This window comes from Syngnathus floridae, chromosome 18 (assembly GCF_059516105.1).
Source record: "Syngnathus floridae isolate MCC-2025c chromosome 18, RoL_Sflo_1.0, whole genome shotgun sequence".
Lineage (NCBI taxonomy): Eukaryota > Metazoa > Chordata > Actinopteri > Syngnathiformes > Syngnathidae > Syngnathus > Syngnathus floridae.
In genome coordinates, this window is record NC_142430.1 from 6,399,821 (window position 1) to 6,427,417 (window position 27,597).

The 27,597-nt window shown below is 47.5% G+C and overlaps 1 protein-coding gene across 17 annotated transcripts; it reads right to left on the reverse strand.

Moving 5' to 3' along the window:
* Window positions 1-395: 395 nt before the first annotated feature.
* LOC148382600 (calcium/calmodulin-dependent protein kinase type II subunit gamma) lies at window positions 396-27,584 on the reverse strand. 17 transcript variants are annotated; one of them, XM_088360676.1, is made up of 25 exons: window positions 27,541-27,584; window positions 26,251-26,350; window positions 23,642-23,861; window positions 21,772-21,866; window positions 17,557-17,616; window positions 16,621-16,675; window positions 16,415-16,480; window positions 15,377-15,449; window positions 14,173-14,275; window positions 13,479-13,562; window positions 13,015-13,109; window positions 12,602-12,724; window positions 12,406-12,489; window positions 12,041-12,083; window positions 11,374-11,436; window positions 8,799-8,839; window positions 8,225-8,308; window positions 7,082-7,126; window positions 6,953-6,998; window positions 6,707-6,787; window positions 4,817-4,960; window positions 4,186-4,261; window positions 4,007-4,101; window positions 3,584-3,820; window positions 396-3,253 (listed from the first exon to the last, which is right to left on the reverse strand). In XM_088360676.1, exons 3-24 carry the CDS (start codon window positions 23,704-23,706, stop codon window positions 3,588-3,590), a joined length of 1,854 nt encoding a protein of 617 aa, XP_088216802.1. In that variant the 5' UTR covers window positions 23,707-23,861; window positions 26,251-26,350; window positions 27,541-27,584; the 3' UTR covers window positions 396-3,253; window positions 3,584-3,587. The 17 variants fall into 17 exon arrangements, with proteins under 17 accessions (XP_088216802.1, XP_088216801.1, XP_088216803.1 ...); XM_088360675.1 differs by having other exon boundaries at window positions 6,944-6,998; XM_088360677.1 differs by lacking the exon at window positions 11,374-11,436 and having other exon boundaries at window positions 6,944-6,998.
* Window positions 27,585-27,597: the final 13 nt, after the last annotated feature.

A 27,597-nucleotide genomic window follows, 5' to 3' on the forward strand; every position in this document is an offset into this window, starting at 1 on the left:
CTTTCAGTATTAATTTATGGGGAAAAATGATTTTTGTAATTGCTGAGGTTATGGCTTAATGGTTAGCTTGTGGTGTAAGCCCTGTCTCTTCAAAGCTCATAGGTAAGCAGAGCTGCATTAGCATTAGTTTCTGGTCGAATGTTCGGCCAAGTTGTAGACTTCGTGGGTGTTTGTCTTTGGTCATGCGCCACACAGCTACATTATTTGACAAGTGCTTGGTGAAAAAATGCTGCATGTGATAATGCTATTAAATGTTTATTGGCACTCTCTAAGTGTGTGTCTGAGGATGTAAACATAATTTAATAATTCCCGATCATTTGACAAAAACATGTCAAAGGCATTGTGATTGAAAAGAAGAAGCAAAGGCAGCGCAAATGAGGCGGGCGGGTCCGGAGCGGGGTGCTGAAATAGTATTTTTATTAAATACTTTCAAGATCCAAGTCTGAAGAATAACAAAGCTAGGATGAAGACCAACTAACACTCAGACAAACACTTTATAGTCGTCAATTCAAATGGTTGTTATTTCATTGTACATCATGATCATGCAAAAAAAAAAAAAAAAAAAAAAAAAGTCCAGCGTCCGCGTGAAGGCTGGGTAAGGTAAGGAAAGGTAAGGTAAAGGGTGGCGGGGAGGGTGGAAGGGCAAGGGGAGAAAATAAGCGCAGCCCAAATATCATACCATAAACAACGCAGGGGGAAAAAACATCGAGGGCCTCATACCAAGCGTCGGCTCCGGCATCCTTTTTTTCCCTTTGTTTTTTTTCTTTTTGATTTAAAAAAAAAAAAAGTTTATTTATCATGTCACCTAGTCAACATTCGAGATGGAGGAAATCTCAAAAGATGCAAGTATCGTCATAATATTATTAACACTAGTAGAGCTCCGTCCTCATTCAGGTAGGTACATGGTAGAAATGCGTAACTGAAACATGCATAATAGTAACTAGTGCTCTTGCTCGCTCTCTCTTTTAGAGACTCCCCCACCCGTCCAGAACAGAGCAGGCACAATTCTTTTTAAAACCACCAGAGGTCGTTTTTCTCGGTTGCAATCGTAATCAAATACGTGCATGTGTGTGTATGTCGCAATCACTTCCTAGCCCAACTTCCTGCGGGTCGCGTGCAGAACTCCAGCTTGGCAACTTGGCAATTAAAAAAAAAAAAGACAAAAAATTGACAGCCACTGACAAAACATTGCCAAGAGAATGGAGGCAACATCAAAGTTCAGGAGGGGCAGACAAGTGCTAAGCTTGAGGGGGGGGGGCATACAACATAGTGGGTCGAGTGCAAATCACACCAAATAATGAGGCGGTGTCCATCACAATGTTCCGGCCCAGTTTGGAGGACAACACTGTGGGGATGGAACACGTCACATTGTGGAGTGGGGTGCTGATCAAAACTTTTTGGGCCAGTGTGTATCACAACATTTTGGAGTGCTTTGGATGACAACACTGTGGGGTGTGCGCACCTAACGCAGTTGGGTGGGTGCAGATCACGCAACATTGTAGGGCGGATAACAATCACAACATTCTTGGACGGGAGGAGACTAAAACTTAGTGAGAAGCAGTGGACCACAACATTATGGGTTAGGTACAGATCACCAAAAAAAAAAAAGTGTGGGACAGATGGGAGGATTATACAAGATTGTGGGAGTGTAGATTACACAACATTGGACAAGTGAAGATCACAAAATTATGGGATGGCTGGGGATCACACAACATTGTGGGGGGGGGGGGGGGTAGAAGACCACATTTTGGGGTGAAGTGGACCACAATGATGGGAGCAGTCAAGATTACACAACATACTTTGGTGGCTGAAGATCACACAAGATTGTGAGGCGTGTGCAGATGACAACATTAAGTGTTGTGATGGGGATCACAACTTTGTGGGGTGAGCTCAAATCACACAAGAATGTGGTGGTGTGGCTCACAACAGTGGGGTGATGAAAACATTGCAGTGGGTGGGGGGGCCGCACTACAGAGAGGTGCAGGTGCAAATCAAACAACATTGTGGGGCGGATACGTCAAACAGCACCAGGCGTGCGCGTTATGACGTTGAAAAAGTGGTAGGACACAAAACTTTGGGCCGCCCAAAACAGAAAAAAAAAAATGAATGGAAACCTGCAAACTCGAAGAAACTGCTGAGGTGCACAGGATGCATGTACATATGATACACATTTCTACATACATCTATACACACACTGTATTTACACAGTGAAAAGGAACAAACCAGGCCCAACAGGAAAATAACAGACTGGAAGGCGAAGGACGGACGAGGCGGTCAGGGCGCGCATGCGATCGCCTCACGCGAGGCAGTCCCTTTCTCAGCGGCGCCCTCTATCTGCCGCATTATCAAACCCATCCACCCCATTGCGGCATACGGACAAGACAGGACAGGACGTACGCGGGAAGCGTTTTCAAACTCACGATAAAAACACCTCTTCTGATTTTTTTTTTCCCTTCTAAAAAGCACTTTTTGAAAAGTAGCCAGTCAGACAAACACAACAGGACAAAAAATAAAATAAAACGAGGCTCGTCACAGAACTCTAAAAACAACACGAGCTTAAATCGGCTTTCCAAAGTGTGGGGGTGAGAAAACGGTCAAAACACGCAGAACGCCTAAAGTTCTACACTTTGGTGCTTCATGATATCAAGTTTCGTCATCACCCACTCAGACTCGTCCACACGCTCCCCCGTTCCCTTTCATAAGCCACAAGTGCTTTTTACGCCGCGACAAAATCCAACGTCTCTGCTTCTCCCTCATTACACAGACGAGATAAATGCTTGCTGGGGTTTTGGTGGGTTTCTGGAACATCTAAGTCATAATTTACATAGTATATTCATAACTCATACTCATAAACTGTCACAAGTGTAAGTCGCCTCCTCCCCCGCGACGCCTCGTCCGGCGCGGGCGGGGCTGAACAAAGATGGCCGCCGAGGGGAGGCGCGAGAGGGCAAAGACACGCCCTCCGCGGTCAGGCGGGCGCCAAGATGCATGCATCACATCCCACGTGGGAGGAGGGGGCGGGCGGCAGGGGGGGCCGGGCGTTGTCTTGTGCTCGGCCGGCGCCCCCCCGCGGGGTCAAAGGAGGACACGGGGGGGGTCGGTTGGTGGTCGCGGAGAGGGATGCCGTCTGGCCCGGCCGGGCTCCTGGCGCTAGCCGATCCACGCGGGGGCGTTGGGGCCCCCCCAAACACACTCGCCGGAAAAAAACTGCCCCCCAAAACGCCTCCACCGGCACAGTGGAGGCTCAGGACCACTGAGGGGACAAACGACACCGGGACGCAACGTCACCATGAAATCTTTACGAAAAATTCAATCAACGGATATCAAAGTAGGGTCAATTGGGAGGGACACTGCCATTTAAGTTGACAGCAGACGGTGGTGGTATGATGTCATTACGGCCGCCCCGGGGATGAAAATAAATAAAAAGGGTTTTTCTGCTTAATTCATGTTTTGACTTGACTTACCCTTGCGTGAAAAGCTTCAAATAAAGATGTGCACATTGAAAATGCCACCCAGTTTTGACATCTTAGTTCCCTTGTAAGTGGAGCCAGGTAACGTGTAGGCGTGGTCCCATGAGGCTTACCTGATCACTGTAGTGGCGCGGCGGGCGCTCCCGAGCAGTGGAAGTGAACGTTGAGCCACTTGCTGTCGCGGCGGTGCCACACGCGGGTCTCCTCCGATTGGCTGGAGCGCGGGCGGCCGCCCGAGTCCACGAACTGCGTGAGGCGGATGTACGCGATGCACGCCGCGTCCTCGCCGATCAGGTGCACGTGCGGGTTGAGCAGGGTGGTGTGCACCGGCTTGTTGTTCTTGCTCAGCACTGCGCTCATGCGGACAGACGGGGTTCGAACACGCGGCAGGGTTGTTAGTGCTGCTCTCAACTAGTGACTGCTCAACCTAAAGACTAAATCCCAAGAGGAGCTTCCAAAATGTACAGTCAGTGTTTCAAAAAATAGTTTTGATAAAACGTGTGTGACGTGTTATCCATTTGTGACTGTGACCTCACAGTTTTCAAAGTAGAACTTGTGGAAGTCCATGCCCTCCACCAGGTTTCCCAAAGCCTCGGGTTCGAAGGAAGTGAGCCCGGGATCACAAATCCTCCTGCGCGGGGAATGACCAAAGCAAAGAGGTGTGCGAATTAAGAAGACGGTAAGTAGTAAAGCCACAGAGCGCGCTGTCACTTACGTGTAGGCGTCAAAGTCGCCGTTGTTGATGGCTTCAATCAGCTGCTCAGTGATCTTGATGATCTCCTGCTTGCGGCCTGAGGACGCAGGGGTGGACAGACTGGGTGACAAATGCTAACCGAGCGCTAACAAGTTTGCCGCTTGTCTCGAAAACAACGCGAGACAAGTGTCAACTGAACTCGCTCTCTGCGATATCCCGTCTGGCAGACGATCGCCAGCAGGCCTCCAGCTGCAAAGGGCGCCACCGTACATCACAACTATACTCACGCAAGGGCGGCGGGAACCAGTCGGGAAATGCACAAAAGTATTTGGACACTACTCATTGTCAAGTTGAACATGCGGTCATCCCACAAATAAACTGAATCGATCATTTCAGACAAGTGTATGCTTCACAATTCATAGGATCAGTCGGCCAGCGTTCACGTTTCAAGCAAGCTAGCAAAGGGGAAGGAATTTCAATCATGTGTTGGTTTGGAATTAGGGTTAGGATTTTTAAATATGCTTTCAAGTCGGGCTTAACTTGTTTCAAAGCATGAAGTGGTTGGTGAGCATTACAATGGCCAGCAGGGGGTGGAGTTAGTAAGTGGCAGACGGGTGGTCGACCGGTTGGTTAGTGTCTGATGTGCTCTTACTCTGCTTAACGTTGCTTTGAGCAGCGGCAGAGTTGTTGCCCCCTACTGGAGCGACGGTGGCGGCGACGGCGGGCGCGCAGGACAGTTCCGAGTCGCTGTTGCCCGTGCTGTTCCAAGCCATGCGCTTTACGTCATGCGGTGGTACTGAAACAAACAATGGATGGTCAACACCCACACATGCATGGAAGGACAGACACTGGGGAGAGGTCATGGAGATCATCCAAATGCTCATCCCATGCAGTTAAGAGCAAGACTGAGATTTGTTCAAAACAAGCAGGTCACCAGGAGAAACATTTGTTCGGTCCATCTTCAATTGGCAATTAAAAAAAAATGACAACGTGAATTTTGCTTTTAAACTTTGATGATGACAAGTTTTTAATTTGCCAATTGAAAGAACAAATGATAGACAGACTCAAGGGGAGAGGGAGGGCAAGATGGCAGCTGGTAGCAGGATGAGTGCGGCTCCGATTATGACGTGCGAGTCATGCAACTGCTGGCCCTGCGCACTCTGCTCTTAATGCTCGCCACGACGCAACAGTGTCCTCTGAGGAGAAAGGACAGAAGGCGACGTCGGCGTTGCCTGCGGGTAAGGGTGGGGTGGGGTGATGGGGACGATCGTGCAGCTTTTTCTGACAAGACGGGGGAAGATTAGGAAGGAGCTCTTAGAATACAATAGAGGTGGGTTACAAGATTAAGGCTACATCCTAAAATGATGCCCATGCAGCAGGTGGCGCTATCAACCACAAGGTCGTTACATTAAAACCAAATGCGAATCGGCAAAATGCGCCTTCGGTGACCTCTTTTAACTTTCACTTCAGCACACTATGTCGTTTATAAATAATACAGAGTAGCAAATCACTGCAATAGGCTACGGCTCCCTCGAAAACCTACAGCGGTTATCGGATGTGAAGTCCGCCTAGCAACAAGTGAGCAGGAAATAGTATTGCAGGAACGTATCATCCCGAAAATAAAATACAACAAATACAAATATAGAAAGGAATCAGACATGTTTGGGGTATAAAGTGTAAGAAAGAGTGAGTGTGAAAAGATTCACAAGCACGTGGGTGCAAGGGGAGCAAGGGCGTCGTCCAGCTGGAGCTGTCACATTAGGAACAAGAGGGGAAAATGCAGGGATAACACAACACACACACACACACACTCAAAACACACACACACTTCAGGGTTCCCACAGTGGCCCTGATGGCTTCAATTGCTTTGTGCCTGGAGTGTATGCCAAAGCTGGGAGTACTCACAATTCTAGGGGGGCTCAACACAAGTTAGGGTCCCAACTTTTTTTTTTCCTTCTTCCATATAATTTTCAAGCAGCCAGAGTTGGTCAAGATGACATTTCATGACACGATTTGGGAACATGCTGACACCGCCGGACAACTCCGGCCTCGGCGGGAAGATCCAATTATTGTATTCCACGCAGCGGCATCGCACAAGTGAGGGGAAAGTGAACTCGGCTATTAAAGCCAGTCTGTACATTTGGCCTTGATCAAATCCAAATTATTAACCGGCGGATTAAACTGGGTGAGGACTGACATCTGTGCTTGGCATCCAAATTGTAGACTGACTGTCAACTTCATCCGGTTTACTCAACCGTCGCATTCGTTTTGTACGGAATCACGAAAGCCGAGACAAAACAAATTGATCCCAGGGTTGTCCGAAGCGTAAAATAAATCAAAAGAAAAACGCCATAACAGTGGGAACCCGCAGCTTGGCGGGTGAGTGAGTGAATGTGCACGAAATCGCTGCTGGTGACCGCAGGAAGAAGTGACAGTGTTGGGTGGGAGGTTTTAAGGTTTAAGTTAAGGGGAGGGCAGGGGGGGGGGGGGGGTCTTGCTTGTTAGCTCCACCAGAAAGCTTCCTGTTTTAAAGCAAACTTACTGGCAGGTGAGCTTTGAGGTGAGGGCAGAAGTGGGGGCATCTCCTCGGTGGCGCTGCTCAGACTCAGCGCTGAACTGTCCGCTAGAACACACACAAACGCGCGCACATGCGCGTACGGACGCAGCCAGACACACAACATGTACAAAGACACGATCAAGAGCGTGTCTCCCCCAAATAACCGCGCCTCGAAGGATGGGAGAGCAAATTAAAGCGAGTCAAAAAGCAAAAAGGGACTACCTTGCTTACCTTTCATTTCTTCCTCGTCGTTGGTGGCGTTGCTCTCTGTTGACCCCTGAAGTAACGCCCAAAAAAAAAAAGTTAGAACTGCAACCGGTTCCAGGTGACAAATATCTGAGTTTTTAGCTTGCGTCTCACCTTGATGCCATCAGGAGGGTTGTGGACCACCGTGCTTTGAGATTCCTGCCACGCAAAACAAAGTCATTCATGCAAACACGTTAGGCAACAAAAGCTTGCTTCATTTACAACATCCAAAATGAAACTGCTAGCATACATGAACACATGTACTGTTAGAGCCCTTAAGCTAATAGCCAGCTACTCCCCCAAAAAAGTCCCAACATCGTAGCAACACAACAGTCAGGTTTAGCAGGTTACTGAGAGGAGGAATGCTAGGCAAGCACCGAAATGTGGAGGATGACGTTAGCAGATGCTTAGGAAAGGGTTATTTATCAAACTGGATAGAAACTGATCGGGCTCACGTTGTAGAATAAAAATAAGCAGGGCGTGGCGAGTTGAACCCGGTGACGTCGAAACGAGGTGAACATGTGCATCCTGACATTTAAATGTCATCAGTGGAAAGAAAGTAATGGTAATGCTATTCTTCTGGATGACTTGATAGATAATTCCAACAAATTTTTCCCAGAGGAGTTGGAGCCAGGCGGCCCTACTACGTTTTTCTATGTCCTAACAGGTCACCATGAGATTCAACATACATTTTTGTCTTTGCTGGTGGAAGTCTACAGGGACCAGTCAGGCCTACTTGGAATGTTGCCCAGCCAAAGTTTGCCTCAGGTCGGATGCATATGCTCACCAACTCCTTTCCAATTTTTAGTTGGCCCCCTCCTCCCATCCCTGAGTGCTTGGAGGAGCAACGCTCGGGCCTAGTCGGAATGTTGCCCGTACAAGAGTTGCACGCGCTGACCAAGTATTTTCCAATCTCTGGTTCTTCTTCACCTTTCTTGCTGATCTCCCCCTGTACTACACTTTTATTCATCATACGCATCATTAAACTTGAGCGCTGTGGAAGGGGGGAAAAAAAAAGACTTACTAAAAAAAAAAAAAAAAAAAAAAGTGCTTTAAGATTTGTCTGTATTTTGAATTCAGGAAGCACATGCGCACCTCAGCAGGGGAACCTATGGAGGACGCGTGCAACACTTTCTAAATGGTGGCTGAACAGGGACGACGACAGTCACAAACACGATGACAATGGCGCTCAAACATCTACTGGGGGTTTGGTGTTAAAATGCAGGGACCAACAAGACTGCGGCGGGCCTACTGTACCATCTGGGCGTTGGTTGCCATGTTGCTGTCTTTCAGGGCATTGATGGCGCTCACTATACTGTTCTTACTGTTGTTGGTGGAAGGCTGGGACAAGAACGCAAACACTCAAAGTGAACACACACGGATTAGAATGGTGCTCCTTTTAGGAAATGGAGGGCTAATGTTAGTCAAGGCTGGCGAGCTGTTGAGAGCTAACAGGGCAAATGAGCGGGTGAGTGCCACAGAATGGCCTTTAGATCATCCTTTTTACTGCCTCAATAACTCTCTATGCTTCGACCACTTAACTGCACAGAGACCCCAGGGGCAGGAAGAGGAGGACGAGAGGTAGGCAGGAGGAGGGAATGATGCGTAATAGTGGACAAAGATGGATTTCTTGAAAGAGAAGCGGTGAAAAAGCTTCCGAAAAAATAGGAATATTTAAAAAAAGACTAGATTGATACATCAAAGGGGTAGGAAATAAAATCCCGTTTTGGGACACGAAGGATTTTCAGGAGTCCACTTAAAACGAGTGGACACGCGAGCTAAAAACAGGAACAGGAACAATCGACTCAAGAATAATTCAAAGGACTCTTACCTTAGCAGAGTCGGATTTCTTGTTGAGTAAACTTTTGCATGCTGCAAAAAGAAGGAGAAAAGGGGGAAAAAAAGAGAAGGATAGAAAGGGAGAGAAACGGGCAGAAAAATTGAGTTTCACATTTGGCCATGGAATGAACGGTCGACAGGACGATGTCACCCATGTGGAACCTACAAAACGTGTCGACCGGGCGGATTTTTCCCCCCCCCTTCAGCTACATAAATTGGCGAACCTCTTTTCAATCCATTCCCATCATAATCCATTCATTGTCAGCTGGGGATACGAGAAGAAACCTGAGCGCAGTGTAAACTTCCTGAATCCATTTCCTGTCTGGAAGGAAGGACCCCAGCACAACTAAAAGGAAAGCCGTAAGCTGGCTTAATGTATACTCATCGATTTCTCTTAAAGGGCCCTGGTCACCTTTCAACCGACACAATGTTAAAATTCACACACACAAATTAAAAAAAAAACAATCTTGTGTTTCTTACCTTCCAGAAGAAAAAGTAAGGGAGAGGGGTGGGGAGGAGGTGGGGGGTGGACACAGCAGAACAAAGATAAGGGGCACAGAGTTGAAAGATGGCCAAAAAAAAAAAAAAAAAAGGAAAGTCATGCTTTTGTATTCTTAGCTGCTTTTAAATTGTCTTTATCTGAACCTTGCCATGCAGCAAGCACAGAAAAACATTCCTGATAACCAGGGTCAGGGCATTCTTCAGCCATCCGGGGCCACCCCTTCACCCGTGCCAAAGTTAAGAAGGCGGCGGCGGCGAAGGGTGGACAGCGGCAAAGATATTGCCTCCGGAGAACATTCCATAAAACACACGGGAACCTCTAAACGTCAAATGTCCCAAAAGTAGCGCAGGTGGAATAACTCTCGCTCTGATTTAGTCAATGTGAAATGCAAACCAGCTAACGGGTATTCTGTTGAATTAGTAGCGAGTTAAAAAATTTCCCACCAAATAAGTCAAATTAGACGAGGATTACGTCCGCGGCGTCTCGAACTGATTGCATTTGACCTTAAAGGTTCCGCCGTACCGCGCATGCGAGAAGCAGCAAGGCAAAACACTCCTGCATGGAACATAATACACACTCGTGTGGCATTGAGGCAAAAAATAAATAATAATAATTAAGGCAACATGATGCTCAAGCTGTCACACCCTGCGTCTGCAAAAAGGGGGTGCAAGGAAGCAGTTTAGAGTATCAGTGATGAGTGATAGCATCCGTGGGGAAAGAAAAGCAAGAGCTAAACAACAGGAGAGCTCATGTCAAACTTGATATTGAGGAAAAAAAAAAAACAACTTACAAAACTTGATCCAGGGAGCCCGCAAACCTTTAAAGGGCTGCACAGCTGACAACCAAACCTTCACAAGCACCCACTAGAATCACCATTCAGACATTTCCCAAAGCCGCACCTGCACCTGCCTCCCTTTTAGAATCCGCCTTCATACGCACTCTGATTCATGCAGTGTAGAGCAGAGCAGACCCTCCCGTGTGGCAGACAACGATGACGGAGAACCCGCTGCGCTCTACACTGTTCCTGCGCTCAAATCTAATGGAGCCACCATCGGAATCGCCGACCTTCAGCGCACATTCCCACCCGGCGGGATGAGAGCTGTCTGATTTCAGTACTCGCCGATTCAAGACAATCCATGCCGTTGTGTGTAGTCCATGTTGGGTTGCAGTTGGGCATGAATGAATCACATTCAGCCCAAGATTGAAGCATTCCTTCATGGCGGCATGTGGGGCAAGTACTAAAAACAGACCACAGGAGGGGGGGAAAGGGTGGGGGAACAAGAGAATCATCCGGAAGCCTGTCTTCCGTCTGACTTCCCCAGAAACCCCCTCCCCCTTTCCGTCATCCGCACCTTATCCCTCCCCTGGAAAACCCAGGTCCGACGATGGCAGCACGCCAACCCAGCTCTTGCCGGCCCCCTGCAGTTTCAGTTACCCGCCCCCAGGATACATCGCCCCTCCTCATCCCCTCCCGCCCCCGAGGTCTGGGGGTCAGCAGGAGGTCGGAATGGAGCTTGTGGTGACATGGCTCGTTTCTGGGGATGGAATTGGCGTGGTGGGAAAGGGGCGGGGGTGAGGGGGGATGAGGAGGCAGAGGTGAGGTGAGTTGTCGATGTGGAAAAAAAAAAAAAAAAAAAAAAAGAAAGTGCTCTAGAGGTGAACTGATGAGCAATAAATGTGTTTTTGGCGCATTAAATCAAATTGGATAACCATTTGCTTGTGGAAAGGGCATCTGCGAGTTTTAAAAAAGTCACTTTTAAAGGCCTCGCACTTATCAAATGTGACATTTGGAGAGGGCCATATGGCTTCAATCATCTAACGCACATCTCAATGAATTAGAATCCCCACGACACTGAACCAATATTCTAATTTATCGAGATGCACATATGAGTGGATATTTTTCAGACGAGCTTAATGTTTGCGCATGCAGATGTGTGGTCCTGAAGATGCCAGCGGAGGGTGAAGCCCCATGCACCAGCCCCATGAAACAAACCAAAAAAAAAAGTGCGTGTCTGTGTGAGTGAGTTTAGAGAGGAGGTGGATGGGCGTGTCTTCTGGGACGTACCTTCCTGAGCCAGTGAGGCAGTGGAGGAGGCGGCAGCAGCAGAGTTGGTATGCTGCCGGCCCACTATTGGACGAGAAACGCTACAGTTGGGAGGGGCTATGAAAATGATACTTTTTGACCGTGGGGGGGCCTAGGAAGCCACGGGGGGCGCGTGGATTCAAGCCCAACTACATCATAGATGTGGACTTGGACTGAAATTAAAAAAGATGTGCACCCCGTGGATTCCTAGGCCCGGAGTCGAAATGTTACCCATGGAATAAATAAAAGGCCCCAAAACAAGCCAACCTCAGCAGCAGGCTCAGATAAAAATCCTAATCTTGTTTTGACGGCATCACACTTGTCCCTATGTATATACATTAAAAACAAAAAAAAAGATTATCTAGACTATCTCGCAAACATGCAAATTCTCCACAGGCAGCAGAGAAAGAGGGACACACACACACTCACTCACACACAAAGGGAGAAACATATTAGCATGGACAAAGATACAAGTGGTGTCCACATACAGTCAATAACACGATGTCTACTACCATACATTATCTTTATGCATTAGTGTGTGCATGTGTGTGTTAGGGAGGGAGGGAGGTGGGGGGTGAGGAGGACTCCGACTATCCAACTCTCCTTGCTCTGTGCTGCGTGGGGAGCAGAGGGCGAAGGGCACACCCACCTGAGAAGTTTCTGGACACCAGCATGGTGGTGAGGATGGCTCCCTGCAGGAGGAGGAAGAGGCGAGGGAGGACATTAAAAGCAGCCGATGCTTCTTCTCCTTCCTACCTCTCTGTGTTCCATTTCCAAATGTGACTCGGGACGCTTATGTGATTAAAGTGACTACCGCGGCGGCTTTGAAATGTTTTTAGACGCGCTGGATTTGTTCAAAGCTGCCTCGGTGGCGGTACCAACTTCTAGCTGAGTCAAATGAACTTTGTTCGGGATATATTGTGAAGTGAAAAGCTAAATAAAGACAGACAATTACAGATGACTGTGGGCCATATTTTAAGTCATCATGAAGAATGCAAAATAGAGCGAGCGTACCTTGAGTTTTCGGCGAGCGTTAAACTTGCGGAGGCACTCGACAGTTTCCTGTCTGTGCATCATGGATGCCACTGTGGAGCGGTGCTGCAAAGGTGGAGCAAGAAAAAAAGATTACACATATAACAAGGGTGTTATAAATATCTTGGGCATCCATTCAGAATTTTTTTCGATGAGCGGGTGATTCAGAGTTACTTACGCAGACCCACGGGTGCTTGAGAGCCTGCTCGGCAGTGATTCTCTTGGCCGGGTTGATGGTCAACATCTGGTTGATCAGGTTCTTGGCCTCGGGGGTCACCGTGTCCCACTCGGGAGAAGGAAACTAAAAAGAATGACAAGAGGTGACTAATAACCGATGCAATGTGTATTTGAGAATTTATACACATTCAAATGTATAGAATTTAAATTGAGTGCGCGTTTTGGGGGGGGGGGGGGTTAAGATAGAGCGAGCGACCACACACGCCTCTGCAATGCGTCAGGGAGGCTGACTGGATCAATAGCTTTGGACCAATGCTCAATTGGACACTATTAAACATTCCAAAACTGCTTAGCAAAGCCCTGCACTGCACCCGTGCAACATCTCCCCCGTTACACACGACGACGGACACTTACGTCGTAGGCTCCGGCTTTGATCTGCTGATATAGCTTGTGCTGATCCTCATCCCAGAATGGAGGATAACCAACTAACAAGATATAGAGAATAACACCTGCCAGAAAACGGAGAAGCACTGTTAGATGCAATTCCTTCATTTGATTAAAGACACTTGATCAATAAGTCCCTAAAAGAGCGGCGCGATAAATAACAGTCATTTACACCAAAATCTATTGCGGTAACTAAAAGTGACAATTCCACTCGTGAATTGTGGCCGCTAAAAGGGAATGAAATTGATAGATGGAATTTAAAAGTCATGCATTCATTGCTAGTAGCATAGATCACTGAGTTTAGTAAGCGTGTGCTTGTTGTTGGGCTGGACTGGTGACTGGTAGTATGCTGTCCCCATTTAACGTCATCGGAGCAAGCAAACCATCTTGTCGCTGCAAAAATTAAAAGCCATTACTCATGGAAGACGACTCACCGCAAGCCCATATGTCCACGGGCTTGCCGTAGGGGTCCTTCCGAAGGACTTCCGGGGACAGATAGCCAGGCGTGCCCGCAAAGCCTGCCAGACAAAAAAATGTCAGCGGACACAACGAAGCAAGATCTTTTTTTATTGCTCATCAAGAATATTTTACTGTGCGTTTCTGAGGAGCGAGAGGGGGGGGAGGGTCGTACTACCTCGCTGACCCTCCCGGAATCTAATGCAAGGCCAGCTTATGACGGCGCCGAGTCACAAGCGAACGCCCGTTAATCATCTGGCCTGTGCTTAAAAGTCAGCCAAATGCTGGCCGATCGGCCCCGCGCCAAGACACAGTGAACTGAGCGTGAACTGGAATCAGTGTGTGTGTGTGCGCGTGAAGAAACAAACATTCACACCAATTTGCTCACATCAAGTTTTGATCAAATGCTCCTCGTGCAACGCGGTCACCGGGGCCCTCGTTGGCATTTAAATCTCCTGACTAAACTTATCATACGACTTGTAAATATACAACTTATTTATTCATTTTTTTACTTTACATGTCATTTAAATGGAACACTTAGTCAACCAGGATGAATCCATTTGCATATTTTATGAAAATGCGTTCACGTGTGTCTTGAACAATACTGGGCAAGCTTGTTTTTTTTGATTCCCCGCATTGCCGAGATGAGCGTTTCCGTTTGTGCTTTCTCACCAAACCAAGCCTGCTGGTCTCCCTGCACCTCAATAGCCAGGCCGAAGTCTGCCAGCTTCACTGCAGCTCCCTTCATCTTACTGGCCAACAACAGGTTCTCAGGCTGGGGAAAGGAGCACACAGACACACACACACATGGTGAAGCAGAATGCAGGACAGAAGATCAAGACTGTGAGAGACAGCAAGTGACAGCCGCTCTCCACCGAAGCCATTTTTCAAACATATTTGATGAATTCAATGTGGCTCGTGTGTGTGTGTGTGTGTGTGTGTTGGGGGCGGTAAAGGTGCGAGAGCGCGCAGTGATGGCAGGGAAAAAAGGGTGGGCACGAGCGGAGAGCGGACGGGTGGGTTGAGAATCTCCACAGCAGCAGCCGCAACAGCAGCCTTATATGGATGTGAGCCCGTCGCCATAGAAACCACCGGGGAGTTATTTAGGCAGCGCCGTAGACGGCATGCTAAATGGAAAGTGTACTTAGCGAGAGGCGGCGAGTGTGGCGGCGCTCTAAATGGCCGTTGTTTGGGCAGGAGGACATAAAGGGCCTGCGGTAAAAGCCCACTCAGGATAAAAGGCCAACAAATCAGACGACCAGACCGCATTGGGATAATAGCGTTGCGCTCCAAGGGGAGGAAAAAAAAAAAAAATCACTTTTTTTTACCGCAAAATTATTATTATTTTAACAATCCTTACTCGAGGCCACGTTGTCATCATCGTCTCAAAGTAGGTTGACAGGCAAAAGGAGCCGTGTAAGTCAATCAGCACGCCGACGAGACACTAAGCCCCTCCCCCCCGCTTACTCCGCGGGTGGCGTGATGTCATTCGAGTTGTCCTGGCAACTTCAGGGGTTCATCTATATCGCCAGCACCCACCCACGTCAGTGTAATGTGTATGTGTGTCCTTGTTTTTTCCTTGCCATAGGTGACACACACACACACGCACGCACACACACGCGCACTAGTCACGTGGCCATGACTCATCAACTGCGAGAACAAATATGGAGGATGAACCAGCGGATGCGAAAGGGAAGAAGAAGAAAAAGCAGGACGGGGGAAAAAAAAAAAAAAAAAAAAAGACGAGCCATAGAAAGCGAGCGATGGAGCAACCGGGAGCCATCTGTGTGTTGCCATGGCCACGAGCAGAGGTGTGTGTGCATGTGCGTGCGTGTGTAAGAGAGCGCGGTTGTCACGGAAACGGGCAGCCACTCACCTTGAGGTCTCTGTGCACAATATCATGCTGGTGGATATGATTGACACTCTCCAAGATCTGACTAATGCAATGACTGTGGGGGGAGGGGGGGGGAGAAAAAAAAGGGGCAAAGAGACACGTCAGATGCGGTAAAACAAAAATGTTCATCTCACAGATGCATGACTTCGCATTTGTCAAATATTCAAAGAAATCGAAGAATGGGAGTTTTCACTGGCGCAACTGCGGGCGCAATGAACCGTAATGGGCCGCAACGTTAATGGCGGTAATGCGCATGAAATCATGTCCAAACGCAAGAAGAAGAAAGAAAGAGTGCACTCTGCACTAAGTTGCGTAACGAGCCTTTAGCAAACAAGGCGTTCTCCCTCGGAGACATAACACAGGCGCTGCAGTTTAAACAATCGATACTCCCGGAACGCGTGTGGGAAGCCATCTTAATAACGGGGGCGTCCGCGCAAGCTGCCGTTATTCCGCGTTTTCACACTCGCCTCGTGAGGACAAAAAAGAAAGAAGTAAGAAAAAAAAAAACCCTCTGGCCAGCAGCCCCGATCGCCTTATTACGACCGCCCTACGCGGATTGCAGTGTCAGGCCTCGGCGAGTCCCCGTGCTCCGGGCTCGTGTTTGTGTCACGTCTCTGTAAAAGGTCAGCGTCGGCAAGGTCGCCGGAGAACAGCGGCTCAGGCCTAATTCGAATGTAAGAGAGTGCGGGGGGGGGGGGGGGGGGGTTGTATCTTAAACTCCCTACTGGTGTGCAGGGACACACAAAAAGCGCTAATCGGGTTGTCCAGCAAAGTCTCTAAGCTGCGCACCACCCAGACAGCGGGAGAGGAAACTCGAGGAGTTAAATGTCAACCAAAATGGCAGGAAAGCGCGGCGAAATATATTCAAGGCGGCCAGCGCGCGCGAACAGGGTGGCCCCGGCCCGGCCTCGGAAACGCCTCATTTGTCATCGTGAATGGCGACGTTGAATTTACAAGGCCTATAAAAGAGAGGCGGGCATGAAATATAAATGACGCCATTGATGAAGCGCCCGTGCGTACCTGGCGTCGGCCTCGCTGTAGTACTCCCTGGCTACGATATCTTCAAAAAGCTCCCCTCCTGTCACCCTGGGGGGGAGAGTAGAGGGGGCGAGGGGGAAGGTTAGCAGGGAGAGCGTGCGCTTAGCATACACAAACAAGCCGCAGTCACGCGCATGGACAAAATGTCAACGTGTGTGCGCGGGTGTGTGTATTCACAATATACTCACAGGTCAAAGACGAGGTAATGAAAGCCCTCTTCTGAAATGCTGTCATGCAGTCGCACTGAAAGACACATGCGGGGGGGGTGACTGTTATGTTCACACTTGTGGATTAGCACAATTCACACTTCAAGAGGAGACACTATTATTTGTAACAATAAAACTTCCTTAAAATTATGAATTGTACTTTTGACTCCATTCAAGCGGGTAAAACATTCTCTATGGGGTTTAAGTCTGGACACTGACTGAGCATGTTTAAGACTTCAAACCTGATGAACTCCTTTGTGGTTTTGGCAGCTTGCCCCTTGAGTCATTACAGAGCTTGCTTATTCGATTTTGTTCCAAGTGGTTAGCACGTTTACCGTGTCAACTTCCTCCTCTTTCCCTGCGCTGCTATGACGTCGCTGGTACAGCTCCCGCCATCCAAGCTGAAATTGTGCGGATCGTTCAAGCCACACGCAGCCATCCGACAGCCAGGCCGAGACATGGCGGAGGGCTTGTGTCAGCCTATCGAGGCTTTTGGTTACGTAAAAAAAAATAAAAATATCACTTGTATAATATGGCCAAGTAGGATGGCTGGCCCCGCGGCGAGAAACTAGAGTGGCTGCTCATTCCTTCTCCTCCTCCATCTTCTCGCTCCTTCCTCCATCTGTCTCCATCTCCTCGCTCGCGTCTCTCCATCTGTCTCTTTCTTGTGCCCTCTTTTGTCCTAACTTTCAACGCGGCCGTGCCAAAATGTGTCAAAACGGAGAGTGAAAGAGCAAAAATCCATCGAGCGAAAACAGGAAAGGAGGACACAAAAAAAAGTGGGACAGGAGGACGTGAGCGACAAGCGCCACCAGAAAGGTGTCATTGATTTAGTCATTTCCTCCTTCCTTGCCCTTTTAACATCTCCATTAGAGGCGAGGCGTCTATTTGGTGTGCGAGTCACTGGAGCAAACTCACCGATGTTGGGGTGTTTGAGGAGCCGGCAGATGCGAGCCTCGCGCTCCAGCTTCTGGTGGTCTGAGGAGACAAGATGGAGGGTTTTACTTCACACAATCTCATCGACTGTTAAAATACTATTAAAAAAATAATCATCAGATGACTTGTGACATATTTCACGTGCGTAAAGGCAAATATTGCAGATAATTAATATCGCAATCATGCAGCTGAGGAAAAGGTGCACTGAAGCGGAGGTTTGAACGTGCGCTCTCATTTAAGCTAATTTAACGCTAAGTGGAAATTAATGAGGGCGTGTACCGTCCCCATGTGGAATATTGCTGTGTTTGCACGTTTTGGATGGGAAGGCACACATAGGCTTAAGGATTTTACAGATTTTACTCGATGTTTGTATGTTGTATGAGTACAATAAATCCTTGCTAATTCGGAAAACTCCTTTCACATTTTTTTTTATGTTCGGAAAGGACTATCATGAGATCTGCAGGACTGTGATCAAGCGTGCTGCGGGCGTGACAAAAGAATTAAAGGTGAAGGTGGGACTGGATCAGGGATCCCTTCTAAGCCCCTTCCACTTTGATAGTCATTTTTAATTCACAATATAAGGGGGCGTGTCCATGACTTGGATTTTTTGTGCTATTCGTGTAAGGTGCCTGTCGAGGGCTCACTGTACACGAGTTTTTTTTAAATGACCTCCTGCCCGTGACGGCTTGAGATGTTACCACTAAAACATGTAGCGACGGGTGACCGGGGGTAACCGGATCCGGTATGAGTCAGAGTAGGCGTGTGCATGTTATACGCTGCAGCTAAATGTGCCCCCCCAAGGCCTCCGCACACAAATATTTGCATTCGCTTCTTGTCTGGCGTTCACTTTCGATCACCTGAACCGAATGCGGGGAGACAACAGGCATATTTAAAGGGGCGCAATAAGAGCGGTATGGTATGACAAATAAAAAATAAAACAAGAGCCACTCCTCCACACTCTCCAGCTGTCATGTGGCTTCTTTGTTTCGCTTCGTCCGACCTGTTGCTCCGTCGGAGAGCTTTTAAAGCCGCAGTCTGTTATTTCGAAGCTGTCTCTCTTTTTTTTCTTTGCCTTCCTCCCCGCAAGGTGTAGATTTCCAGAGATGGAGGGAGAGACCCGAAGCGCTGCCTAATTACACCGCTGACGCAGGACGCCGAGACCGATAGCGAGAAGGAGGGAGGATTACACGCAGCGTCCATTTGCTAGAAGAGGATCACACGCTCCCCTGAGTGTGTGTGTGTGTGTGTGTCCCGCGTGGTGCAGTGTCATTGCAGCATTCACTAATTCATTCAATCTCCCCTATTTGTTGTGTGTGGGGGGGGTAAAAGATGGGGAAAAGAGAGGGATGGAGGGTAATTACACTGGCACTTCCTGCTGCTCTCTAATTGGCCATCTGCGATGCCAGGGGGCGGGCCCCGCGGCCATCTTACATCACGGACGATCGGAGGCGCCCGATCTACTTTTGAGCAAAAAATTGTGTAAATGATTCTGGCAAATATTTTTTAAAAAAATCCCCATATAATATAATTATTTCGGAAACACGCAAACATCTTTTTGGAGATTTTACTGGATTGTGAAACTGCGCCAAACTTGGAAATGACGTGCCTCCCTGAATGCCTTTAGTCAGGAAGCGCTCACAGAAAGTACAGCGAAAAAAAAAATCGTGAGTCTTTAACAGCACTTCCTTTCTGTTTCCATCGCTTCCGTTTGCCTCGCTGCTCAGCCCCCCCCCCTTTCCTCTCCTCAGATTACTGCAGTGTTTACCAGAGCTTTGAGAGACTTACCCACCAGGCCACGCGTGAGGTCACACTTGCCCCATCAGGCTAAAAAAAAAACAAAAACAAAAAACCCCTACCAGTCAAATCCTCATGCAGAGCCTGCCTGGGAGTCACTAGTACATGTTGTGTTTGCCGTAGTGCGTGTAGGTGAATTTCACTGCAGCCGCACACGCTGCGTTGCTATGTGTGTGTGTGCATGTGTGTGTTTGTTTCTCCACTTGACTCTATTGTGTGTCCCGCTTCACCTTGATGTCCCACTGCGACGAGCCAATGATCTGCCCTTTCTAAACTCACCAGACAAAATATTAGGTGCCCCAGCGTCATTGAATGAGGACCAAAATATTTAATAAATCAATTAATAATCGGGTGAAACCTCCAACAACCACTTTCATGAGCCTGTCTATGGCTTTGTGTTACGTTAGCATTAAGCTAACAAACTCTCGCGAAATGAAATGACATGGTCTGGTTAAACATTTGTTTTCAAATAAACGCTGTTTAGTTCATTTGGTTTTACGAGTCAGTTTGACTGGGAGTGGCGAACAGCTTGAAGCAAGCACACTTGTCTTCTTATTTGCAGAACTGTGCAAGTGAGAGCGACAAGGAGCACTGAAAAAAAAATTTGTTAACTCTAAATGTGCATAATGGCCGTGAGGCAAAACTATCCCCTGTTGACTGAGCATACTAATGACATGACAACTTTTACATTTTTACTTTGACTAGTATTTTAGATACCAGCTTTATGGTGACAGTGAAAATAACTTACGACTCAACAAGCAGCGATTTTGCAGATAGTAAACGATTCTTCAATAAAGAGCCTTCAAGCTGTTTAATGCCACTGCCAGTTAAAGCTTAGCGTCAAACCAAACCTAAATAAAGACGATGATTAGGTTGTATAGATAAAACAACCACAAAGCTTTGCCTTAGGCAAGTCGACTTAGCTTTACGCAAACAATTGAAACAAGATTTTATCTTAAGGCCATATCGCCCGGCCCCGCACCAAGATGGCCGTCGCTGGACACCAGAGATGGAACAATAACTGTGGCGACATGCGCACGCCGATGCATGCTATATTCGTGTTACTTCACGCATACCGTCAGACGACGGGAGGGCAAACGGGGAGGCGCCTATGGAATCTGTGGGGTCTTAGTGTTTGACGAGATACATTTAGCATAAGTGGATTAGCCTCAATCCCCCTTTTACAGCAAGACAAGAGCGAGGCCACGAGGAAGACAAGTGAACGACGGACTTGATGAGAACAAAGGGAGACGTGTGTCTGTGTGTTAATGCTCGCAAGAAGCCTAATTGGGTGGTGGTGGGTTGGGGGGGGGGCAATTAGGTTTGCCAGGGGAGGTGCCACACAAGTCCGCGTCACACGTACAGCATGGCAGCAGCAGGCGTGTGTGCACGCACGTGGGCGTGGAGCTGCGCGGCGATGCGGCGGCATATAAAATTCAGGCCCCGAGAGCTGCAGTGCTACGCAAAGACGCCACAGCAACAATTACATTGATTCACATCCTGCCCCTCCGCCGCTACCGCTGCGGTTTTTTATTTCATCCTCGCAAGCCCAGTCGACAACACACACACACACACACCCAACCCGCGCTGGAAATTTGGATCAATTGACGGCACAGAGGATGTTGAGAGAAACTGAGTTATTTAATACGGACATTTGCAAAAAAATAAATGCAGGATCATTAAAGTGATCACAAGACCTTGTGATTGAATTGGATATCGCCTCGGCTGTTGGAATTATGGACACAAGCGCGCTGCGTTGAAACATGCGGCACTCACTGGACAATTCATTAGGTACACCCGCACCACCTTAATGGCATCCTCTCATCTGTTCTGATTGACACAGTCAGCGAGCTAACGCCGTTTGAATCGGCTAAACAAAATATTCAATTTCTTCGTGGCGTGATGCAGTGCAGTCTGCCTGTTCAAAACAAGTAAATCTAAACAAAAACCAAGACCGCGAGAGTCACAATGCCGTTTTGTATTGGTGTGCATCCCTCCAATAAAAAACAATTGCAGTGCGACACGATTTAAGGACCGAACATTTCCAACCGGAATGATCTGAGTGGATTCAGTGAAAACCGATTCCATATGGCTGAAGCTTTCTTTAATAATCATGTATTTCATTTCAGCCAATTAGCTGATCGGGCTCCTGACTAGGTCACACCCCTTAAAGGCACATCCAACACACAAATACTGTACATGCTGGCACACTGGCACATTTTCACATTTAACAAACCAGTATGCGTGAAACAAGGGATTATATTAAAAGAAAAAAAAAAACATCTTTAAGAGCTCGAGTTCTAATTCAAGGGGGATTAATCGGGCTTGAATGCACCGTTGAAACTCGACAAACAGAGCAAAGATGTAATGCGTGTATTTCTGCGCGAGTGTGTGTTAGCATACCTCGTGCAGATAGCTTCTTGGTGTTGATGATTTTGGCGGCGTATTCCTGCCCGGAGGATTTCTTGACACATCGGCGCACCACTGAAAAAGCTCCCCTATGAAAACAAGACCACAGTGTTATGAAATAGGCACTTCACAATAGACTCGACGAACCAAAACTTCTTAAAAGCCGAAACAATTGCAAATATAGCTTTTATCTATCAGGACCACTTGTAAAATTCAGTTCTGGGCTGCTTTATCGGGGTTAAAAAGGATTACACTGCTAACCTTGAGTTAACATCCCAAGCTTGGTGAAATCTCAACATAAGGACAGCAAAAACTAGTATGAAAACTTTAACATCTGATCAGGGAACTTTTGGAGGGACATTGCATTTTAACTTTCAAGGTTTTTCCTGGCTCAAATTTGATCATACCAAAGTGTAGACAGTCGAAGGGCTGTCGTTGAGCTTAGGTCAGGATTTAACCACTCCGCACCATGCCGCCGCCATGAAATGAACCGGACCTCTCATGGACGACCAAATACTAATCTTCCATAGACACGCAACTACAATGCTACGATGGAATTACATTTGTCACAATCATACTGCCCAATGTTTATTCTACACACGAACCCCAGATGGAAACTGCACCCCCCCGCCCCCCTCACGGTCTACCACAGTGCAATTCTGCGCCATCATTTTCCGAGCACTATCATCTCCTGCGCAAGCACTCTGTTGCAGGGGAGGGGGGCTTCGGGCGACCTGTCACTCCATGAAAGCGTCCACCACTGCCGCCGCCGCCGCCACACTCAACTCCCCCGCCACCGCCACCAGCACTCTCCTCTTGCTTTCAATTATTTAGCAGCAAATGAGAGGTGACGGCTGACAAGAGGCCCCACGTGAAACAAGTTGATGATAATGACAGATGGCGGAAAAGACGGCTTTAGGGTTCAAAAAAACAGTGGTCAGTGTTGAAGGAGAGCCACTATTCGAGATCTGCAAAGACATGGCTGATGCTGCCTTTTTAGGGAAGGGTGGTGATGATGATGTGGAAGAGGATGATGATGAAACAGCAGCAGTTGTGATGTCGTCATCAAAATACCGAGAAAACGCGCGTCACCGCTTCTTAACGTGCGCGTGATTATTAGCTCCAATTTTAAAAAGTGAGAGAAGAGAGGGAGGCACCGTGATGTGTTCACAGACCTGCGCCAGGGGGGTGGGGGGGGGAACAGCTGGTGCGCGGGGCGTTACGGCGCAAACATTAATACAAGCGGCCGGGACCGCATGACTTCCTCATTAGGTGATCCAGGGCTATGTAACGTTACTCAACACGGGAGCACAAATCATCTGCAGCTGCTCATTGGGGGTGGGTGGGTAGTGGTGGTCCGGGTGGGGGGGGAAGGGGGGGGGGGGCAGAAGAAGAGATCGGCCTTGCGAGTACAGCCTCCGGACGAGGGAGCCCGCGCGGAGCTGTCAAAAAGAAGCCTTGGGCCAGGGGTGGGGGTAAAGGGGGGGGAGGGGGGTGTCAGCGGCTGAAGGGGGCTCCGCGAGGGCACAAAATGGTGGTTGACTCTATGTTCACGAACCAACATTCGGGGGCGTTTAAAATTTTGAAGAGAGGCTAACGCGGCTAGTGGAGCACCGCTATAGCAGCGGGGCTGGTGACCGAACACAAGCGCTCTCGAGCGGCTAGCCCGTCTAGCTGCAGCCATTAGCGGGGGCGGACAAGCGAGCGAGCGCGACATATTGCAAAAGCCCCGGAGGTCCCTCCCGAAGCTACCCGAAAACGTTGGCCTGCAAGCCGGCCAGCCTTGCATTACAGTGAGACGAGGTTGTTGCAGGGGTGGGGGAGACTGGAAGACGAACACGGTGCATTTGTGTGTGCCGCTTACTTCCCGAGCTCCTCGTACAGCTGGTACTCGTCAGTAAACCGGGTGGACGTTCCGGTGGTCGCCATGGTTGGTGCCGTGAGGGGCAAGCCCAAGCCTCGGGGGAAGGGGGTGGGGGTTCGACGGCGGCTGGCTCTCCGTGCGGTGGTCCGACAGAGGGGTGCGTAGCCTAGCTTTCCGACACAAGCGAAGTGACAGGCAGGCAAGTCTGAGGAGCAGAGCCCTGCACACGCACACACAGAAAGGGAGGGGCTATTGAGAGGAGGAGTGACGCGAGTTGCGCGTGTGAGCCGAGCGGAGGAGTTCTCGCGAGATGTGAGGAAATAACCCCCCCAACCCAAAAAATAAACTGTGAACATGTGTAAGGCTTAGTTCTTTGCTTTATTAATACGGAGAATCGACTATTTCATTTAATCCTGTCACATCACGAATACTGCAAAGAGATGAATGTTCACACTGACATTAAAAAGAAATCTGTATGCAAGTTGAGAGACAAGCATTCCCACGAAATGAGTGGGAAACCTAATTTGAATGAATGCGGAGAGACATTCATATGAATTTTGATTCCTTTTAAAATAATGTTAACATTTTGATGCACTAGTATTACAATTGCACCAATTTTATTTGGGTATAAAAATGGCTGAATGTTGCAAATGTTCAGTCTAATGTTAATGCTTGTAAAAGCAAGTGAATGCCAAGACAAGCAGTCAGACTCTTGCTAATGTATGTTATAAATGCTGAGAGGTCAACTTTTATCATAATGCTAATGCTTATAAAGGTAGAGAGCCAACCATTCACACATTTCCTGAGTGTCCAACTGTTTTCTGTCACACTTGACTGCTGTAGCAAGGCGGCCTCCTGCTCAAACACACATCCGCACACACATTGCATAAGTATAGGCAGATAGAGATACACACAGCATGGATCAATATTGATTAATGCAGGTCTTGCTCTGAACATAGTTGCCCTTTTCCAAGTCATTGACTTTGCTTTTGCATATGGTTCTGTGTCAGTCAGGGAGGGGAAGTAGGGGGGCAAAGTTCGGAAAATGGATTGGGGGGGGCAAGCTAGCAACACGCAAATGGGCTGCAGCACCGTGAGCTGGCCGGCTCTAAAAGACGCCGTCGCGCGCTGTCAGAGTGCCTTGCTAAATGTTTAATGTGGCGTGAGCAGGAGGCCATTGCTGGCCAGGGTGGGTGGGGCTGTGGAGCTCTGGAGGGGGATCATGATGCCCCCGCAACTCACATGCTTCGCTGCTTATAGTGCAGCATGCAGTGTCCATTTTGGCTCTAGTTACCAACTACCCCTCCCTTCTGACTTTTGGAGACTTGTGGTTCCTCCATCTAACGTCGAGCGAGGCCGAGGCATGCAGTGTGTGGTCGTCGAGCGCTAACAAAGGGCTGAGGAGTTGAGCATTATGTAACAACGTGTGGAGGCTGAGGAGGTGGCGGAAGAGGAGGCGAGGCGGCCGGGTTCGCACGTAGGAAAAGGAGGGCAGGAGCGAGGCCATCAGCCTACGTTTTCTGCGCGCAGCTCATTTGTCTTCACGCACACACACAGCCGCGTGCGAGAGAGTCGGCCTTCTTTTCTGCATCGCGCGCACGCAGCTACCACTTCATATTTGAACTTTTCCATGTTGCGGCTTTTCTTTTTGTGTTTGCGTGCTGACAAGCCTCGGGAAAAAAAAAAAAAATCAGCATTTTGCTCTTTTTCAGAGTGCTGAGCAGGCACACAGAGGATGCTCGCACGCTGCGTTCAAAGACTGACACAGAGTAGGAAATTTGAGCACTAAGTCAACAGACAAGCACAAGAAGAGTGATGGTTTTGTTTAGCCATCCATCCACTTTGTAAAGCGAGCGTCTTCATTAGGGTGCTTTCTGCAATGGCCTATCAATAAATCTATGGAGCTGTCCGTGGTACTGAAGTAGCAGACATTATTCAACACACCCTCTACTCTCGACATTTGTTTGCGATACGCTTATCTTTCCTCAGTCGGATTATAAATTGTCATATACACAGACTGGCTGCATATGCAAAGGCAAGCACATTTGGATATGAGCAAGAGTAACAGTTCTTTTTGGCAAATAGTCATTTAATGAATCACATAAGTCCTCCAGTCTGCGTGTGTGCGTAGTCCACGGCTATTATTAGCTATAAGAGGAGGCGTCGAAATGAAAAGTAGTAATCGTTTTGAAGCACAGCGTCATGATCGACATGGCATTTTATTTGATCATTACCTTTGTGTCTTTTATGGGTTTCTAAAAAATAAAACATTGTGACTGATATTAGGGGCCACGACGCAATCTGCACGTTACATCACCACATGACGATGATAATAATGAGAGGGTGGACGGGGCCACTGGACTGAGTCATAACACGCTTCCTTCGCTCCTGCCTCTTGTTTTTTTTTTTTCTTAAGTTTAGATGTACTACTTTGAAGACAATGAGAACAAGGGGCGGAGTGAAAAATAAGTTGTCGGAATTGTTTAACGTGACATATTCTACCAAATATGAGGAGGACATTTAATTTTGTATTAAATAACATTATTTTTGAACATTTGGGTTCGCCATCATCACGTTTTATTGTGACTGAGTGTGTGGAAGTAAAAGACCTGTAGCGTTGGCTGGTTCTTCATATGTTGAATGACGCTGGCTGGAATGTGTCCCAATTTATTTGTCCAGTCTATGCGTCCGCTTCTTCCCACTGATGGACTGTCAAAACAGCAGCAAGGAAGGAAAAAGAAAAAAAAAAAAATTAAGCACATAAAAAGCTTGCTACTCACTGATTGACTCCATTATCGTAAGGAGGAAAAAGTGTTTTATTGATTTCAAAATGCCATTTGGAAAGTTGGGAGTGATTTATCAACAATGAAAAGTGTGCTTTTGCTGACCTCCGGTGGTTTTTCTGCTGAGGTAGCCAAATGCTGCTATTTTTCTTATTTATTATGGAAAATTGACTTTTTAAATGTTTTGTATACAAATCGTTGTGTCTGGAGTCTCTGGGCTGCCTGTAAAGCCATCAAGTGTGCAATTAAACAACTCAGTCAGCCAATTTCATCAGGATATGATGAGTATATTTTCAAAATGGAAAAAAATTCAAGGCACATCAATTTTAATAGAACAGTTTTAAATCCAGAATGTCTCCTTTAAAAAGATTGGAAGTGACTGGACCCACACACACATTTAGTTGTGGCGTGCGGTCAAATCCTGACCAATGTCAGCCATGCTCACTGAGCTGGAACAACAACCTGACAGATGCACCATAAATACCCGCTTGGTTGAAAATCAGGAGAGTCAAAATTAATCCATTTTTTTTCTTTGTTTTTTTTTTTTAACTGATAAGGGTTTGAGTGATTTGTTTATTTCCCGTCACTGCGGCTTAGCGGGTTTGGGTCCTCTGCCAAGTGCAAGTTTGAATGACCTATTTGAGGGGAATTCTATCCCAGTTGTATTATTTAAGAGGACGGTATCATCGTGCACTTTGAAATGTGGCAATGTGAATTTTTTTTTTTATAGCTTCTCAAAGGAATGGGGGTGATAATGTAAGCCTTAATTTTTTAAAATAGGCTAATTAGGGGAAATTGCTGATTCATTTGACCTAATTGTAATTTATTTCTAAGTATATACATTTAAAATCAAGCTATTTCATTGTTAAAAATACGTACATTGTTTGGGAGAAATCCTGTCGAGTGCCTTACAATTAAGGTAAGACTATTTTTACATCTGTAATTTTGACATTTTCATATTGCTATTTTTGTATATGTATTTATCTGCTCTATATTTGATTGCTAGAATATTTTCTCAAATCAGACAAGAAATATTGATAACAGTAAGACATTTTATCATAAATAGTTCTGATTTATAATTCAAAAGGATTATGTTATATTGATTTGGGGGTATACCTCATGGTTCTTTTTCCAGCCTTACAGTACTGCATCCATTTTAGGTTGGTGGCTGCC

What these genes read in the sequence shown, in the direction of transcription:
- LOC148382600 (XM_088360675.1), bottom strand. Translation starts at nt 23,706, where the DNA reads ATGGCGACCACCGGAACGTCCACCCGGTTTACTGACGAGTACCAGCTG. An exon ending in AGACCAGCAGGCTTGGTTTG is followed by an intron (nt 13,563 to 14,172) that starts GTGAGAAAGCAC and finishes TTTGTCTGGCAG; the next exon opens with GCTTTGCGGGCACGCCTGGC. An exon ending in TCAAAGCAACGTTAAGCAGA is followed by an intron (nt 4,262 to 4,816) that starts GTAAGAGCACAT and finishes CTGCGTCCTCAG; the next exon opens with GCCGCAAGCAGGAGATCATC.